This window comes from Vipera berus, assembly GCF_964194415.1.
Source record: "Vipera berus genome assembly, chromosome: 6".
In the NCBI taxonomy this organism is placed as follows: Eukaryota; Metazoa; Chordata; class Lepidosauria; order Squamata; family Viperidae; genus Vipera; species Vipera berus.
Genome location: NC_138208.1, coordinates 74,154,517 through 74,173,787, shown reverse-complemented (window position 1 = coordinate 74,173,787; position 19,271 = coordinate 74,154,517). Strand labels below are relative to the sequence as shown.

Genomic DNA, 19,271 nt, shown 5'->3' with positions numbered 1-19,271 from the left:
AGAAATAGTATCCTCAAAGGGATACTACAAGCCATGCGGACAGTAATCCTGTTACTGTCTTTCAACCTTAAAACACCGACCAGATTTCACCTGACCGCACCTTCTCTGCTGTAACCACCTTCTACATGCAAAATAAAGGTATTTCAGATGAACCAGGTGCTTTATGAGTTCACTGTCTGGAAAGGGCCGTTAAATGTGACTAAATTCGCTTAAACAGACCAATAAGTGTCTTAACAAGGAATTAAATCCACAATACAACTGCCTGTAACAGAACAGTCGAAAGACAGTAACAGGATTACTGTCCGCATGGCTTGTGTTCAGATGTTACAATGGAGGATGGACACAAGGGAGCAAGGAGAAGGAGGAAGTCCAACCCAGAAGGGGTGGATCCTAGTACAGTATCATGAGCAGGATAGGAAATACATCACAAAGGGGGAAGGTACTGGCAGACCCAATTAGCATATTATAATTTCCCAAGAACAGGTGCTTTATAGAAGTCCCGCGCCTGCAAGGGCCTACACCTCTTCAACAAAGCAACACAGGTGCGCCAGCTGTGCACCCTCCAAACAGCACAGAAGTCCCGAGCCTGCAAGAGCCTACACCTCTTCAACCAAACAACACAGGTGCGTCAGCTATGCTCCCTCCAAACAGCACAGAAGCTCCGCGCCTGACAGAGCCTACACCTCTTCTTCAAAGCAACACAGGTGCGTCAACCGTGCTTCCCACAAAGAGCACAGAAGTCCTGCACCTGCAAGGGCCTACACCTCTTCAACAAAGCAACACAGGTGCGCCAGCTGTGCTCCCTCCAAACAGCACAGAAGCCCCGTGCCTGCCAGGGCCTACACCTCTTCTTCAAAGCAGCACAGGTGCATCAACTGTGCTTCCTACAGACAGCACAGAAGCCCCAAGCCTGCCAAGGCCAGCACCTCTTCAACGCCCAGAAACAGGTGCGCCAACACCTCAAATTGCATTACCTCTTGCCAATGACTACGTAACTTCCAGCAATGATCAACGGTTGAATCAACAACCAGCACAAATTTTTAGAGATTACACCAGAGCTAAATGCTCCTGCAACATCATTCTATCCTGGTGTACCTGATCCTTATTCACCAGAGAACTCCCACACCCAAGAGGTCCCACAAGTTTCTTCAGCATCAAAGAGTGAGAGACCAGACCTTCCTGAGTACGCCAAACACGCGACTTGTTGAGAGCTCACTGCCAATAGCCTCTCAAAGTTTAATGACCATCCAGAAGACTTCAGATCCTGGAAAACAATCTTCAAAGCTGTTGTTGGTGATCTCAACCTTACCACCAGAAAGGAACTTGACCTACTCTTTTCCTTTCCCCTATTCTCATATTTTTGCAGGTTTATAAGTCATCACGCCTGGACGAACAATGAACCCAGCTTCAACTTCACTGAATCCAGTGTGCCTGCTCCATTACCATCACCAAGGTATGATAACACAGCAGCTCAGCACAGAGACTCACGTGGAGCTGTTTCTACAAGAAAGATGGACATCTCACTTCCTGTATCATCTCCTCCTCTATGGAGTGATTCAGGTGGTGGCAACTCACATCCTGTACCACCTCCTTCTAAATGGAGCAATTCAGTGGTAGGGACGAATATGCTACAGGTGCTGTGCTTCATATGGCCATTTTGCTAAAAATTGAAAAGCCTTTGACAAGTGCACAGAATGCGATAGCAACAAACACGATACAGCTACACATCCTGATCCACTTCCAGGCAATCCACAGCAACCACCTGTATCCAACCCTGCTTCAAGTTATGGTGGGGAGCAGCATGGCGGGGAGCATCAAGTCATGCTCCAGTCACCAACGTTTCCTCTTCACCCAATCTCCAAGCTAGAGACCTTGTTCTGTTTAAGGACCAACGAGCTCAAGAATCGAAAGGCACTAAAACCTCCATAAGACTATCAAAGAACTTGTCTTGCCTCTAACCCTTGAACACTGAACTCATTGCTTTCCCTGTTGAATCCTGCCTTCAAGAAGAAAAGTGCCTTCAGCCTGATCCAGGCTATTGAAGCCTGAAAAGGCAATTGTTATTGTTGCAATATATATGCATGTTCTTTTATATCTTTCAGGTCTTGAACACAACAAGCAAAAACTCAGCCTGAAATGGCAGTTTTATTATTGCAATATGTATGCATGTTTACTTATATATCTCAGGTTTTATGTCCTATATGGACGCATGTTTACCTCTTATATCTCTCAGGTTTTTATGCCTCATATATCATGTTTATTTTTTTGTATATCCCTCAAGTTTACATTTATATGTATGCATGTTTATTTTTATATATTTTTCTCAGATGTATTACTTATATTTCTTAGGTGTTTTCTGACAACAACAAACCACAAACGTGTATTTGCATTTGCATAACTACCGTTATGGGATTTATATAGTGGTATTATGAAACACCAGACGGGGAGTGTGCTGCCACCACGTGGCTGTTCTTGGGAAATTATAATATGCTAATTGGGTCTGCCAGTACCTTCCCCCTTTGTGATGTATTTCCTATCCTGCTCATGATGCTGTACTAGGATCCACCCCTTCTGGGTTGGACCTCCTCCTTCTCCTTGCTCCCTTGTGTCCATCCTCCATTGTAACATCTGAACACAAGCCATGCGGACAGTAATCCTGTTACTGTCTTTCAACCTTAAAGCACCGACCAGATTTCACCTGACCGCACCTTCTCTGCTGTAACCACCTTCTACATGCAAAATAAAGGTATTTCAGATGAACCAGGTGCTTTATGAGTTCACTGTCTGGAAAGGGCCGTTAAATGTGACTAAATTCGCTTAAACAGACCAATAAGTGTCTTAACAAGGAATTAAATCCACAATACAACTGCCTGTAACAGAACACCCAGAATGTCTCATTTGTGGGGTACCTGAAGATTCAATACGCTCATCCCTTTTGCTTAACATCTACCTGAGATGTCTGGGTGAGATTAATCATTAATTTGATACCATTTGTATGCTGATGGTACCCAACTATAAATCTTAATCCTGGGCCAGCCAAGTGATGCTGACAATGTCTGCCTCATTGTCTGGAGGGTGTGATTGTATGGCTGGGAAAGATTAGGATCAGGATCAATCCCAATAAGCTTGAGTGAGGACATTAGGAACTTTCCATATTTAGTTTTGTATGGGGTTGTACTTCCCAAGTTGAGACTGATGTGCAACTTGGGTTGTCTAAAGAATGCCATTTATTGGGATCTAGGAAATGGTCTTTCTCGGTCAATGTGCTTTTCCTCAGAAATAGTATCCTCAAAGGGATTTGTATAGCTCCCATTGTAATGATGTTTTGAAAATTTTTAAAAACCTGGTTGTTCTTCCAGGCTTTAGAGGTAGGGTGGCTGCTGAGCCCATGTAGATTGTTTTGAGCTATTCTATTTTCTATTTGAGCTATTTGCATCTATTCTGGACTTCTGTGATCTGTTCTTACTTTTATTGTTCTTGATTATGCTAAGTTGCCTGAAGTTATTTAGAACCAGTGCCTTTAATTTAATGTTAATTAAATTAACTTTGGATTTTAAAAAAAAATCAGTCAAACAAATGGCAGGAATAGGTATTTTGCATTCCCACTGGAATGCTACTGGTGCAGAAAAGGTTTCATTTTATGGAGTATAACTGTTATGCCAGCCCTCTGCATCACTCTGCTTTAAGGTGATCAAACTTTTCTCTGTTTTTGTAGTTTCTTGAGATGTCAGATCAGGTGTTGAAAAAGGGAAATAATATTTTCTATATCATTTAGCAGGAAACTATGGAAATCTGCTTTACCCTGTGGTCAGATGTTATCGTAGACTGTTGTAATTTACTACATGCTACATAAATACTCACTCATGTTTGATTCTGAGAATAAAAACTAGATACAGATTGGAATGTAGATCTAAATCAGTCCCTTTTAAGCAGCTTTTCTTGCAGCTAACTTTCCTCCCTTAATTAAAGTGTACTGTATATGGAGACCCACAGAATAGTGCATGTAAACCTGGATTTAAATATAACTTAAAGCTATCATAGAAATATGTACGTAACATATATTAAAGCTGAGTTGAATTTTAATTGAAATCAATGTTTATCTTTTGAGTTTATTATTGTACAGCAGTGATTCTCAATCTTTTCTTCACCATGGACCCGTCACAGACCATGGTCACAAACCACCAAGACCTAACTCAAGATTTAAGTCATGGACATTGTGGCCCTCAGGGGTCTGCAGACCACCGGTTGAGAAACAGTGCTGTGCATTTTTTGTTTAAGAATCAGACAGCATAATTCATTTGTTTTCGATCCTTAACTAGGTGGTCAATTTTGAGCGAGGCTCTGTAAAAGTTTGCTTAGCTTTCTCTTACCTGGACGAAGATGTAGGTTCTGTAATCTGCCTTTGCATTCGAGCATGTTTGATGAGATGTTCTTTTAAAGCATTCTGGACTTCTGCTGGAATGTCAGGGGAAGTGTGGCTGATTTTCATCGCTGCCTCCAGGATATTTGTTGAGGGCTTCCCATTTTCTTTAAGGGTTTCCTTTTTCTCGTTGGTTTCCAAAAACTCAGGGGGAACGCTGATGGTGCTCTGAGGGATGTTTGTTGTTGTGTCTGAAGCAGTGGGTTTGCTTCGCCAGCACGGCCAACACAACTTCCAGAAGACGAAGAGTGAGACTAGCAACAAGGCGAGCCCACAGAAGCTGACGACAACTGCGAGCAGGCTGACAGAGATGTCTGCAAACAAGGAAGCAAAGCATTCAAGTGGTTTTAATTTCTTTGAATTGGTAGATTAATTCAAAATGTAATTGGGTCAATTAGTAGATTAGTCATGTTATAATGCAATGTGAGTGCTGATTTAATCAGCTGGGGGAAAACATGGATGTCTGTCAACCTCTTGCTAGGTTTAGCGGTAAGTCAAAGTATCCAGCAGCTTCAGTTGGTACAGAACGAGGCTATGTGGGTAATTTTGGGTGCCCCCAAAAATGGTGCATGTAATACCTCTGCTGCATGAACTGCATTGGGTGCCAGTTTGCTTCCAGGTCTAATTCAAGGTTTGGTTATGACCTTTAAAGCTCTACGTGGCACAGGACCAGGCTACCTAGGGAATCCATTACATCAGTCCATCCCATCTGGCAGGTAGGGAAAAGTATGTTGCAGATCCTGTCCGTGAAAGAATTTGAATTGGAGAGGTCTAGGAAGCCATTGCCTCTCTTTCCCTGTGGAATACTCTTCCCACTGGCCTTCTGGAAAGGTGTGAAAACATGCCATGGGATTGGTTAGCACCCTGGAAGCCCTTAACATTGCTTGCCTTTTAAAAAAATATATGTGTACTTTTTAATGTTTTTCATATTTTATTTGTATATCACCCAGAGTCCCTTTGTGTGAGAGATGGATGGTTTGGAATTTGAAAAATAAAGAAATAAATAGCTAGTTAGCTATTTTTCAAATTTCAAAGCACCCATCTTGGCCAGCTAGCCAAGATAGCTCAGTGAATCAGTGAATCTCCATAAACTACAAGAGTGGAGGCAGACCCATCTCATTGGGTCAGCAGCAATAGGAATTGCACAAGCAATCACTGGTGCTACTATTGTTAGTCCCAAGCTACCACCCAATTTGAAGAAATTGGGATCATCATCCACCAATGTTGCTGCTGGTTTACTGTCCGTATTTTCTATGCCATATAAAAGGATACAATATTTAAGCAACGGATGGAAACTAATCAAGGAGAGAAGCAACCTAGAACTAAGGAGAAACTTCCTGACAGTTAGAACAATTAACCAGTGGAACAACCTGCCTCCAGAAGCAGTGAATGCTACAACACTGGAAGTTTTTAAGAAGATACTGGACAGCCATTTGTCTGAAATGGTATAGGGTTTCCTGCCTGAGCAGGGGGTTGTACTAGATGACCTCCAAGGTCCCTTCCATCATCATCATCATCATCATCATCATCATCATCATCATCATTATTATTATTTAGTTTCTATTGGGGCTATTGGGTTATCAGGGAAAAAAAATCTAAGATGTGTCCTTTATTGACGGTTTAGAATCAGGTGATTTCACAAGGAATTTCATGGAAACCTATAGAGATATTCTTAAAAGAGAGGAGGAGGAGGAGGTCAGTGCTTGGCAGCATGCTAACTTCCAGAAGATTGGACTATAAAAAATCTGGAAGCCTATTTTGTGCCAAGAGAGATGTTTGTGAGCATCTTGGATGCCAAATTGGGGACCCTAGGTTTAGAAGCACTGCAGTCAAGATCTGGAAGGTGCATATAGGAATAGAAAAAGTTTCATCAGGGCACTCGTCTATTTGTTGCTATATTAGAAGCATAGACTAGCAGAATGTCTCCAGGTTTCACAGAATAAATTTTCCAATTGCACCTGATATTATTGGGTTTGAACCAGGAGCCCTCTAGAAGGAGATCATGTGTTTATGCTGGCTTTCACCCAGTGAGTTCATTTGAGTATGAACTATGGCAGTGCTTTACCAAGATGACTGTTGACACTGTTCTCACCTTGGATTCCTGAGGAAGCACTAATTTGGTCAGTCATCCATATTAAGGCCACAAATGTCTATAAACTCAACTTCTTATACGTTGCTTTCAACCAGTTGCTGCATCGTTTTTACCCTTTTGCTATAAGCTACAAACTGGTTATTCACAATTTTCCCACATTGGTTAAATGTATAAGCCACTCAACTCAGCTATGACTAGGGCTATCTCTATCAGTGGAAGTGAAAAAAACAATAATAGACAGCAAGGAGGAAAGCCAAAATCTCCCTTTAAGTTTCTCAAAAAGAAATGAAAGATGGATCTGTCTCTTCTTGCTTAGAATACTCTCTGTTCAAAAAAATCTCCCTTGACCTGGTGGTTCTGAATAACTATAAGCTAGTCTAAATGCAACATTCTTCTTATTATGATCCTGTCCTTTTATAAAAAATGGCAGAGCCAAAGCATCTGGGAAGACTGTTGCTCTTAGAAGCCTTATTCTCAAACACAGAGGAAGTCCCTCTTCTGCCACCCCTAAACTGTGGAATGAATTTTCTTCAGATCTTCTCGTTGGGCAATTATGTTAACTAAGTCATTTGGAAGGGTCCTTGTATGGTTTAATGTGCAATATGATCTGGTGGATTGCTGCTTTTTATTTGATTAAATTCTGTCCTTAGACATCATTTCCCCAGTAAATCAAATCAATGAAAACAATATCCTAACAGTTACTGCAATCCTTTAAGCCGTCCCAGCTATGGTATGGAACAGGATGTGAGCTGATGAAAGCCATTGGTGTTGCAATACAAGCACTTCCTCTTTTTCTAATGCATCACCACATCACACACATGTCTAAAAACGTCAGCACTTGCATTGCAACATCATGATACTGTTTTCATCTTTGTGATGAAAAGCAACAAGATCCTGCTAATGGTGCTACTCAGCCATATAACTGAATATTACTCTAACTTTGAACAGAGCAAGAAAAAAATGGGTGGGTGTGTGACTTACCCCCAATCTTTCAGACCTTACAAAAGGATCAAATTCCAAATTTCTAGCCCTTAAGGCCAAATACATACAGAATATGTATTACAGGTGGGGATGAGACAGCATACAGGGCAGAGGTTCAAAAACTATCCATATGGTGTTGTAACAACAACTTGCACCTGAACATCGGCAAGACGAAAGAGATGGTGCTAGACTTCCGGAGGAAAAAGGAGGAACCTGCCCCACTTTACATCGGGGAGGACTGTGTGGAGAGAGTTTCCTCCTTTAAATTTCTGGGAGTCTACCTCTGTGAAGATCTGTCCTGGAAAGTTAATACAACCCAGGTGGCCAGAAAGGCCCAACAGAGACTTCACTTTCTCAGGGTCTTGCAGAAGAACAGGGTAGAACAACGGCTTATGAGCCTCTTTTACCGGTCTACTATAGAGAGCGTCCTCTCGTATGGTATTGTGGTTTGGTATGCTGGTCTGACAGCCATGGATAGGAAAGTATTATAGAGGGTGGTGAGCACAGCACAAGACATTGTGGGCTGTCCCCTGACACCACTGGATGATATCGCCAGGGCTCACTGCCTTGGAAGAGTGAGAAAAATTCTCAGAGATGACTCACACCCTGGACGGTATCTCTTTACTCTCCTACCATCGGGTAGGAGATATAGGAGTATAGCCAGCCGTACCAACAGGCTGAAGAACAGCTTTTATCCATGGGCTGTTAGGCTTTTGAATTATGTATAATTGACTTGCGAGGCCGGTGCGTTGTGCAATTAGCTCACATGGTGTAATAAGATGGAAGGTTTGTGTCACTGTAAGTTGGGGGTGGGGGCACGAAGGGAGGCTCAGCCAATCTCAATGTATACATGGTTGTACTTTGACAATAAAGGTTCATTCATTCAATATGTATCTTAAGATACAGAATTTAAAAACTCATAAGACTAAGCTTAATACTTTAACATATTCTTTAATATTTAAGATATCCACTAGAGGAACTTATAAAAGTTTCTGTGTTTATTATAAGATATTTTTTATTTGTCACTCTCACTGGCAGTAATAAAAATTGCTGAAAAGCAATTATACTTTATTCCAATGTACAATATATTTATTTTGTATATTTATTTATTTTATTAATCAAATTTATATGACCGCACATCTCACAGAAAGCAACTCTGGGCCACATACAACAATAAAACAATAGAAATACAAAATAGCCATTATTTAAAACCACTACAGGTACCCTCAACCTGTGACCACAGCTGAGCCCAAAATCTCTATTGTTGTTATGTGAGTTTTGCCCTTTGAATGGTGTAGGATTATGAATGGATTTCCAGAAAACTTTGCAGACTACAGGAACCATTTGAGCTTCAGTTTGAGAGGCAGGCAACACAGATTCATCCCCAACAGCCTGCACCTTTCTTCAACAGTGAAGGGACATGGGGCAGAAAACATCCAGCAGCCAAGAAGGCTCCACACACATTGGCACTTCTCAGGTGACCCTGAGGACAGAGGTAAAGATGAGAAGTGAAACGTCTTGAAAGAAAAAAATAAGAAACTCCAGTTTCCTCCTGAAATAGGCACCTTTGGAACATCCTTACTCCTAGGTTGAATCTCTCTTTAGCAAGCTTCTACCCATTCTAAGACACCTTTCATTTTAACTGGTGGAGAGGAGAAAATTGGCTTGAGGACCAGAGATTTCAGGATCATCTCTCATGAATGGGACATACTAGTTTTGATCATTCAGCTTAAAGGAGGATGATTTAAATTTCCTCCTCTAATGTTTCTCAAATTATGGGGAGGTTTGGATGCAGAATTCCTTGGTAACTTCCCTTGTCCAAATGTTTCCTCTCCTGCTGTCATTCAGAAAGTTGATGGAAACCCATTTTTAGGCCTTTGGGTGATAGTGGCCTGCTTGCAACACTATTATCTAGGATGGAATTGATGGTTGGTATTACTTAATGACATGATTGTTTCATTTTTATTGCTTTATGATAGTTTTATGATGTTATGATTTTATTTTCTATTTTTACTGCTGTAAGTGGCTGAGCATTATTTTGAAGTTGGCAGTATACAATTCTGAAACTAATAAATAAACACAACGATATTTGAGATTGCCCATTTTGTCTTGAAAGTAGAGTGGAGCTATTTTATTACAGTGGAAATATTGCTAAAATGTTGGTGCCCAGACCAATATTTCTGTGAGAAAAGCACTTTGGCTTTTGAAAAAGTAGAATTACAAGATGATGAAAAAGAGAATTGTAAAGGATGTTTGCAGAGGTATAACATGTTTATCGGTCCAATGCATCATTGCCTGCATACAACCTCTTAAAATAAAGAAGAGTGATGTTAAAACTGCCACACCAATCAGCTTGTGCAGTTCTTCCGTTTGATCCAAAAACTCAGATTTTCTTCAATAAGAAAAATGATGGAATGTAGAGCTACCATAGTTGCACTCCAAAATTCCCAGTTAGATAACCGCAAAGCATTACAATTTTCTATATTCTTTTTTGTTGCCATCCAATGATGACCCAGATGTTGCAGTCTTAGTAGAAGAACTAATAATGAATTAAGTCATAAGTCATGATAGTCATAAAACTGGTTGAACACATGACTGACTTGATTACGACCTTTTTTTAAAAAAATAATATTTTACTGATTTATTGATATTTGGTAAACAGCGTGTTGTCTGTGTTTATATTTACAAAGTAATCACTATCGATTAATTTCTATATTCCAAAATCCACATTATAGCTTTGTTCGATTTTCTCTTCTTCCAATAATATACTCTTTGCAACCTAAATTAATACAATTCTTATTAATTTGAAAAGTAACAATTAAATATAAAGGTTTTTCTAAAATTTTTACCAATAATAATCTCACCAATATCATGTTTCTTTTCTATCTGGTCAACTTGGTTGCCTTGTCAGAAATCCTGTTTACAATTCTTATTTAAATTTATTTTCCCTACAATGTTCAAAACATTTCTACTGGTTAAAATTTTCCCAGAATTAATTACCTTAAAGTATTTAAATCTATTTTCATATCTTAAAAAATAAGTAAGAAAAAGACACAAAAGAAAGACATAGAAAAAGAAAAGACGTGAGAGAGAGAGAAAAAAAAGAGAAGAAAGGAAAGAAAAAAAAAGAAAAAATATACTACTTAAAATACGTATCCCTCTTGAATTAGTATACACTTATTTCCAATTTCTTTCTGTTCTTTTTATCCATAATTAAACCTATGTTTAGTCTTTAAACGTTCCATTTAATAAATCCAATCATCTAATCTTTTAACTCTATTAAAAATATTTTTCCCATTTTTAGTTATTCGTTGGAATTTTCTTAAAATCAATTACATTTAAATATCTAAAACATGTCCTTTATGTTAATCATCCCACACATTTTTATAGTTCTCATATTGAAAAACAAAAGGAAAAAAAGATACTGTCTTACTTAGAGAGCTCATCCATCTTAAACTAAAATCTTTCAATTCTTCAGCCATATTCAAGCAACTGTTTAATTTTTAAATATTCCCTCTGATACACCCCATCATCTAATTTCTCAGTTCTCACTTTAGCCCTCTTCTTTTGCCAAGCATCTCTCCCAATCAATATATTCCATTGCATCAAAGAGTCTTTCCATAATCTTGTAAATGTCGTTGTGGATATAGTAGACAAATCAAACATCATGTCTTTATAAAAAGATTTTGGCCCTTCATATTCATTGAAGATTTCTCTCATCATCCCTTGTCTCCCCATTTCTTGTGGTACTCCCAACGGCTCAGCAATCCATTTTGTTAAATCTTTTTCCTTATCCTCAAATTTACTTTGTGATCTTAGAGTTATCTTTTTAATGTTCAATGATTCTTGCAAGTCCTTCTCCACTTGAATCTCCACTAGCTTATGTTCAATTGTCTGCTTTACATGATCTCTCATTTTTTCCCTTATCATTTGATTGTTGTGATGTTAAATTGAGAGTGCATCCATTTAAATTTTCAAATTCATTTTTAATTTCCTCATGGTTTGAAGTTAATGTCATTTGCATTTGTTGTAACAGAACAAACATTTCCTCCTGGTAAGTATTTGTTTTTTTCTTGGTATGTTCTTTCTGCACATCTCTGATGCTCCATAATAACCAAAAGTCCTTTCTCTACCAATCACTTTAAAGTCACAATTTAAAAAATATTTATAATCCAGGAAGGTCAATTTTTTCTAAGTTTTGTAGTTCTCACTTTTTAGATAGTCCAGCTGTTCTTTGTTTAATCAACACCTTGTAGGTCACGACAACAGGCTTCTCTTTCTGGGCTGTATATTTAGGGCAGTATTTTCATCCACCACTAGATGTCAGCACCATATTTCAATCCCCTCCCCCCCCCCCCCCGGAAACTTAATTTGCCACTTTCGTTTAGAGGAGGGTGGAACAAAGATAACCCCCTCACTTTTGGAGGATTTTTACTTCTGGGGTTTTTCTTTTTTTCTCAGGAAATCAGTCAGGTAGAAGAGAGAAAATCAATATTCTTACCCAGTTCAATCACGCTGTTTACAATCACGCTTAGTTTAGTGCTTTTTGGTTTCGGCTGCATGTAGCTTGGGCTAGATTCATGAGTGATGCTAGCCTTTCTTCTGTCGGTTTTTGGAGAGCTTTCCCCAGACGTTTGGATCGACCGCCATCTCCCCAGGTTCGATGGGGCTTCCCTCCTTCCTTGCTACCTCTCCAGGGCAGCTTTTGGCCCATTTAGGGTCCCCAAACAGAAAGAAATCAGCTGTAGGGCGCAGAGCCCGTGATCCCTTGGCTGTTGCGCTAAACTGCGCAGAACCGGAAGCCCGATTACGACCTTTTTTTATGCAGTCAATAAGCAAGTGCTGTGGTCATAAAGCATACAATGTGGTTGTTAAGCCAATCAGTGGTTCACAATGGGTGCAGTTTTTTCCAAAACTGGAAGCACCAGTTTTCAGCAAAATTATCATAAAATGTGGTGCCATGAATGAATCTTTGGCAGCTATGTGCCTCCTCATTTCAACTTGCCATTAGAGTAGGGGGGGAGGTGTTGCTTTAGAATGGATTAGATGGAGAAACAAAACCTCTACGATTACGTTGAAAAGAGCCTGAAACTTTTCCAAGGACACTGCAACAGGTGTGGTGAGGAAGCAGACAGTTCCCATAACAAAGTGAAATTGTTTACATGGATTATGTGAGAGGATTGGGGTTTGACCGGAGAAATTATTGTTTAATTCTATGAACTAGTGTCCGGGAATCTCAGAGTTAGTTTTGCTTCGACATTACCATGCCGTATATTCTATAAACAGCAAGATTTTAGGAAATGGAATGAACCCGGAGTTTTATTTGGATTCCTGAGCTGGATATTGACATGTGGCCATGTGACTGTGGAATGCTATAAACATACATTGTGGCTGTGTTATCAAGCACATGAAGTTTGGTCCCATGACTCTGGGGGGAGGAGCATTGGAACTTTGAATCCAGGTGCTAACTAGCCCTAAGGTAACTTTGTTGTAATTCCAAATGGATTCTAAGTGACCTGTTGTAAGTCAAGGGCTAAGATTCCAATATGGAAGCAACCATGGATTCTGTTTTTAAATAATGTGTTAAGAATGTATAGAATAGTAGATGATGCTTTGCTATAGTAGACTGATGATAAGACTTGTCTCAGATTCTTTCTTGCTTCTTTTACAGTTATAGGAAGAGCTTAACCCAAGAAATGATGGTCATAAATCATATGCTGCTTTATAGGGGAAAAGGTATCCTCGCTTCACAGGTCATTTCCTTCTAGCTGAGCCCAATGGTCAGGAGTGCAGAGCATCTGGCACACAACAGGAAACTGCAGCTCATCCCTCCGCATGATACCAGAATGAATGATGATGCAATAATGGCACAAACTGTTTTCTAACAACAAGTAAATCATGTTTCATGCTCAGCAGAGGACAATAAAAGCAAGCCAAAGACTAGTAAAAAGTAATGGAAACAAAAAAAAGGGAAAGTTTAGGGGGGGAAATATTATGCACCCAACTTTGCTGGGAAGGAGCACTGCCTTCCAATATGGACATCTGCTGCCCAAACTTGATGAGCTCTGATAATAGTTATGCTAACAAACTATGGCAGACATGTCAAACTCGCGACATCACCTGATGTTGCGCAACATATTGGAACTTTTTCCCCATTGCTGGCAATGGGGTGGGCATGGCTTCCGTATGACGTATCTGGCCCATGGGCCGGCAGTTTGACACCCCTGCACTATGGAATAATGCCTTCTCCTGTTTTCCTTTATAGGACAGTAGAAGAGTTTATTATCCAATCAACAAACCAGTAATGATGAGAACATTTAGTTACTTTCTTTTAGGTTGCTTGTTAATAAAGCTATTTTAGGTAAGGTACGTCAAAGATTGAAATGCTATCTGGCGGTTTTGGATGGTGAGCCTTAACTAACTCTGTATACAGGGGATATTGCCATTCTTTCTAGGACTCATATAGGTTTTAGAAAAGCTATGGAGGCTCTCATTCAGTATTGCAAAGAGAATAAATAATCAGCACCAACCAAATAATACTTTTTACCAGGAAACCAGAGCCAGTTTGGTCTAGTGGTTAGGGTTTATACATCCAAAATACTTAAAAGGCAATGTATGTTCTTAATGTGCCCAATTAATGTGCACTGAATTGGAGTAATTACAGAGTTTAGTCAGAAGCAATGCTTAACAGTAGAGTACATTTATATCTCTCTTGTCCTGAAACTACAATTAGACTTTTTACATCTTGATGCTTATAAAGCTTCTAAGGTCATGAAGCCTAAGCATTAACAGATCCTAATGAATGCAGTAGAAATTATAAATATATAAAGAAATTAAATCAGAATCAAACACTTATGGATCAAAAGGTCTTCCCATTCATGAAAACATTCTTTTTTTTTTACAAATCTGTTCCATAGCTTGCTGACTGACACAAAACCTTGCTGTACAAGAACAAGAGAGATTACTTTAAGACAATTCCTCCCCCAAATAAAGAAGCTAGACAGAAAATTATCTAAAACACACCCATTAATCCCATATGCTGCCCAGTTTTCCTACCTTGTCAGTTGACAACTCTCACTTAAACAATTCTTGGAGATGTTTTCTATGTTGGCATAAATGTGTGAACAGCTGTACACTGATTTTGGGAGAAAACTTTCATTTAGGATGTAATCCTGGTGGAAGTGCCTTCTGAATGGGCAGGTGTATGGGCTCACCTGCATGGAGAGATCCTTGATAGTGCTGATGCTTTGAGAAATAGGATGCTGGGGTTGTGCGTGTCAAGGGATACTTTGAAGCAGTTTTTCTGACAATCCACCTATGCTGACTATAGGATACACTACAGCTTTAACTACAAGGTAATTATTTCAGGGGACAATTGCTTTATTTTTCTTTTATGTATATATTCTATTCCATTGTTTGGGTATGTTGAGGTTAAGAATAATAACAAATAAATGGTGATGTATTGCTTTAGAATTATCAAAGGACTTCATAAACACTTTTTCCTCTAATTCTGAAAGGTATAGTAAAGCAGAAGTAAAGTGGCATTTTAATTAAAGCCATCTAATACTCCCGATACTCCCATGTAACACCTTTACTCCGCGAGCTGCATTGGCTTCCGGTTGCCCTCCGGGTGAGATTCAAGGTGAGATTCAAGCTGGTGATGACCTATAAAGCCCTAAATGGCTTGGGTCTGGGATATCTGAGGGAACACCTGCTGCCGGCATCAAGCTCCCTTCGTCCAGTTCGCTCCCACAGGGAGGGTCTTCTCAGGGTGCCGCCAGTTAAAGATTGCCGGCGGATAACACCCAGGGGGAAGGCCTTCTCAGTGGGTGCGGCTGCCCTCTGGAACCAGCTACCAGTGGAGCTTAGGACTGCCCCCGATCTCCGTTCATTCCGCCGGGACCTGAAGACCTGGCTCTTCGAGCTCTCTGGCCCAGGCTGAGAATTTTTATTTTAATTGGGGTTTTTACTTTTTTCAGGGATTGATTTAATCTTTTTTAAATTGTTTTTAACTTTTGTATTCCTTGTTTTAAATACCCTGTAAACCGCCCTGAGTCCTTCGGGAAAGGGCGGTATATAAATCCAATAAAATAAATAAAATAAATAAATAAAATAAAGCTACCTTTCCTTTTTTCAGATCATAAATGTTATCTATCTATTCCAGGATTCTGTGTAAACAATTGGCGATGCTTCATATCTCCAAGTGGTGTCTGCCTCCTTCATGATAATGAAATAATGTTAAAAATCTCAGAATTTGTTGGAGAGTTTGGGAAATTTTTGCAATCTCGTGGATGATCTTGAGAGAGTCTTGCAAAAAGAAAAAGAAAAAAAAACCAGTCATTGTGCCAGATTAAATTTGGGGCCGAAAAAGTATTAAAGTATATTTCTGCTTGCAATTAATCTCTAGAGTTTTAGTCCAACAGTCCCTCAAAACAAGCAAACAAATGTTGGTGATGCCAGGAACAGAACAAGGTATGTTTGCATCAAAGATGAGCTATGATTCCTCCCCAGATATAATGAATTTAAAGAAGAGAGATATAATTTTGAAACAGGAATACCTGGAACACACTTTCATTTCTTAGCAACTACATACACTAATGGGGAAAGATGGTAAGTGGAAATATTTTTGTTTTGCTCACATAGTATTTTTGGACTCTTTTTGTGTCTTTACACCTCAAATGGTACTCTCCTATCCTTAACTTTACTGACACATGGACAGCTAGTGATTTCAAATATTAGGCACATTAGTCTCATCCTTTTCCCAGGAAAGAGGAACATACTAAATAAATATTAATCTTTAGAAAATGCAGAGGAAGCCTCCAATCTGAGTTGCTTTTAGTTGAATGCTTCTTGTATAACTGCACTTATATTTCATCTTTTCTTTGAGAGCTCAAGGAAGTTAGATGGGAATCTTCCATTTTTCTCATTTTATCCTGATGAATAAAACTTAAGAGAGGTAGATGGGTTGATGTCCCGATGTCACCCAGTGAACTCCATAGTGGAAAGCCAACTTAAACCTCTTGTTTACTTACTCCCAATCTACCATTGTAACTACTACAATAAGTTTTGAATAAGCTTTGTTAGACTTTTCTAAGGCACAGTCGTGAAGGATTGTACATTATTTCTGTTGAATAGCTTGGACTACAGCTAAATGATTTTGGTTAATGTCTGTTTTTCAAATTACTTATCAAAATTTCAGGGCTGGTGGTGAGGATACCTAAAGTTCTAAAAAGCATTCTCATTCATGTCAAAATAGCTCCTAAATTGTGTGGACCAATTTCATATGTTTAAGTCCACAATCATGAGTGTGTCTCAAATGTTATCTGTGACAGAGAATGGCCTGGACTTTGTCCTAAATTCTGAAAGAAGAGCTACTTGTAGGTTATCCTGTGGTAACAAGGATTGGGACATAAGCTTTTACAGAGATGAGGTGGGAATAATGAACGGGGGCAGGGGAAGGATGGAAAATAACGTTTATATCTGACTGTGTACAATGACAGCCACCAAAGTTATGCTGTCAGAAGCTTGACAGGATGTTGTCAGTGGTTCAGCAACTGGATACTTCAAGTAAAAATTGCTTCTACCTTGATCATATTAGACTTTTATACAAGCAACTTAAGTTCGATCCAGCTACCTGACTGAAGCAGAGTAGCAGATCTGTAAATCAAGGCAGAAACCTGCAAATTGAATCATTTGGTTTCAAACTTCTCTGTACTTTTTGAAGCATTTGAGGCTTCTGGAGGCCTTCTGGGAAAGTTAGAGATAATTTACAATGCTGCACAACTTTACTTTCATATATGGAGAACCCTGAGGGGATAGCTGAGAGTGTGATAGGCTTTCTGACACCAACAAGAGTATTCTAAAGAAGCTTCTGGGATGAGAAGTGAAATGTTTTCAAGAGAAAAAACAACCAAGAAAGTCCATTTGCTTTTGAACACCTTTGGGACATCCATGATCTGGAGGATTATCTCCATGGAAAGAGCTTGGGGGAGTCTCCAGCACTGTTTTAGGTTTTATTCAGTTTCTCAGCTGTCAGCTTCAGCCTGGTCAACCACAAGCCCCACTGATGCCTCTGCTAATTAATCAACATAGGCTATTGTCAAGTCCCATCCATGGGGAGGATGTCCTTTTAGGAAGAAATTTTCTGATTAATTATATTATATTCCGGTCATTTTCCAGTATCACATACAACAAAGTTGTTATACTATTGTCCCAAAGGTGCTTTTTCAAGAGGCAACTGGACTTTCTTGCTTTTCGTTGAAGACGTTTCGCTTCTCTTTCGAGAAGCTTGTTCAGCTCTGAGCACTTCAGCCTCAGAGCTGAAGAAGCTTCTTGGATGAGAAGTGAAACGTCTTCAAAGAAAAACAAGAAAGTCCAGTTGCCTCTTGAAAAAGCACCTTTGGGACAACCATCACCTGGATGATTGAGAATCTCCATAGACACTTGTTATATACTATCCTGTAGGGAAAGCGAGTGGTCATTCTTACTTTTGCCCACAAGAGATCAAATGTTGCAAATGCACATATTTTTTCAGCTTAACATCTCATTTGACCTCGGAGGAGAGGGAGGCAAGCTAGTTCAGGGCTTTTTGACCAGTGGTATGGGTACCACCTGTGGTACATTGGCACCTAGCAGGTGGTACGTGACCATCCTAGAAAAGTGGTAGCGGGGGAGGGGAATGAGCTGAACCGGTGGCAGCACCGCACAAGTCTGAGCGAGAGATGGCTGGAGCTGCAGGGCTGTCAGGGCTCAGCGGAAGCACCAGGATCAGTGCCAGGCTCCAGCTGGAGCTCGGCGCTGATCCTGGCACTTCTGAGCCCAGAAGAAATGCCGATCAGCTGGAATGTTGCAGCATCTCCAGGGTCTTGTGATTTACATTCAGATGCTTGGCAACTGATTCATATTTATGACGGTCAGTGTCCCAGGGTCATGTGAAGTGATCAAAACCTGCTGCAACCACCCAGCAGATGGGGGGGGGAATAAAAACCAAACACCACCCCACACCACCCCCGCTGCCAATCCTCAACAGAAATGCTCACAACAGGGAAAACCTCGGACAGGAGGAAGAGCGCCACTGGGTGGGCAGGCAGGTGTCTTGCTCGGCTGTGGCTTGGGGGGCACTTTTTTCTGTGCCATTGTAACTTCGAACAGTCACTAAGTGAACTGTTGTAAGTTGAGGACTACCTGTACTTCATCACTTTTTTCTTTTTCTTTTTTGGTCATCAAATTTTTGACACCTTGCTAGGCGACTGGTGGTACTCAGATGTTGTCATATCCTAAAAGTGGTACAATGGGTGAAAAGTTTGAAAAGCCCTGATCTATACCAAATCTAGTTCTAAGGGAACTATGATGCCTGCTGTTTTTCACCTTCATGCAAAATTGAACATATACATACGTTTTGATGCTTCCCTATTATAGCCTAAGAATAAAACTTTTTAAGATAAAATCTTGAAGACGTTGGACTTACAAGTTCTTTGAATCTTGAAATTCCAGTTACGATTGATTCATTCATACTGGCCTATTGATATTTTTCAGTTTGAACATTCTTGAGTATATTACCAAAGATAAAATGAACATTTGGAGGATTGTGGCCTATTTTTTTAAAAAAAACAACTGGATTCATCAGATAGCAATAGCACTTAGACTTATATACCACTTCCTAGTGCTTTACAGTTCTCCCTGAGATCCTTGTCTAATGAATCCAGGTTAGTGATGTTTGACAGAACTTGGGTTATAATATGAATTTTGGAAAAGGTTATTATATCATTAAGGATGGGA

General features: G+C 39.7%; 1 protein-coding gene across 2 annotated transcripts in view; it reads right to left on the bottom strand.

The window, feature by feature from the left end:
- Nucleotides 1-19,271, bottom strand: part of SYT10 (synaptotagmin 10) — a gene marked incomplete at both ends in the record, with an annotated part of 44,943 nt that overhangs the window by 22,843 nt on the left and 2,829 nt on the right. For both annotated transcript variants that reach the window (XM_081330264.1, XM_081330265.1), the window contains one exon: nucleotides 4,371-4,734. In XM_081330264.1, coding sequence (XP_081186390.1) covers nucleotides 4,371-4,734 — 364 coding nt within the window. The remainder of the gene's footprint in view (nucleotides 1-4,370; nucleotides 4,735-19,271) is intronic.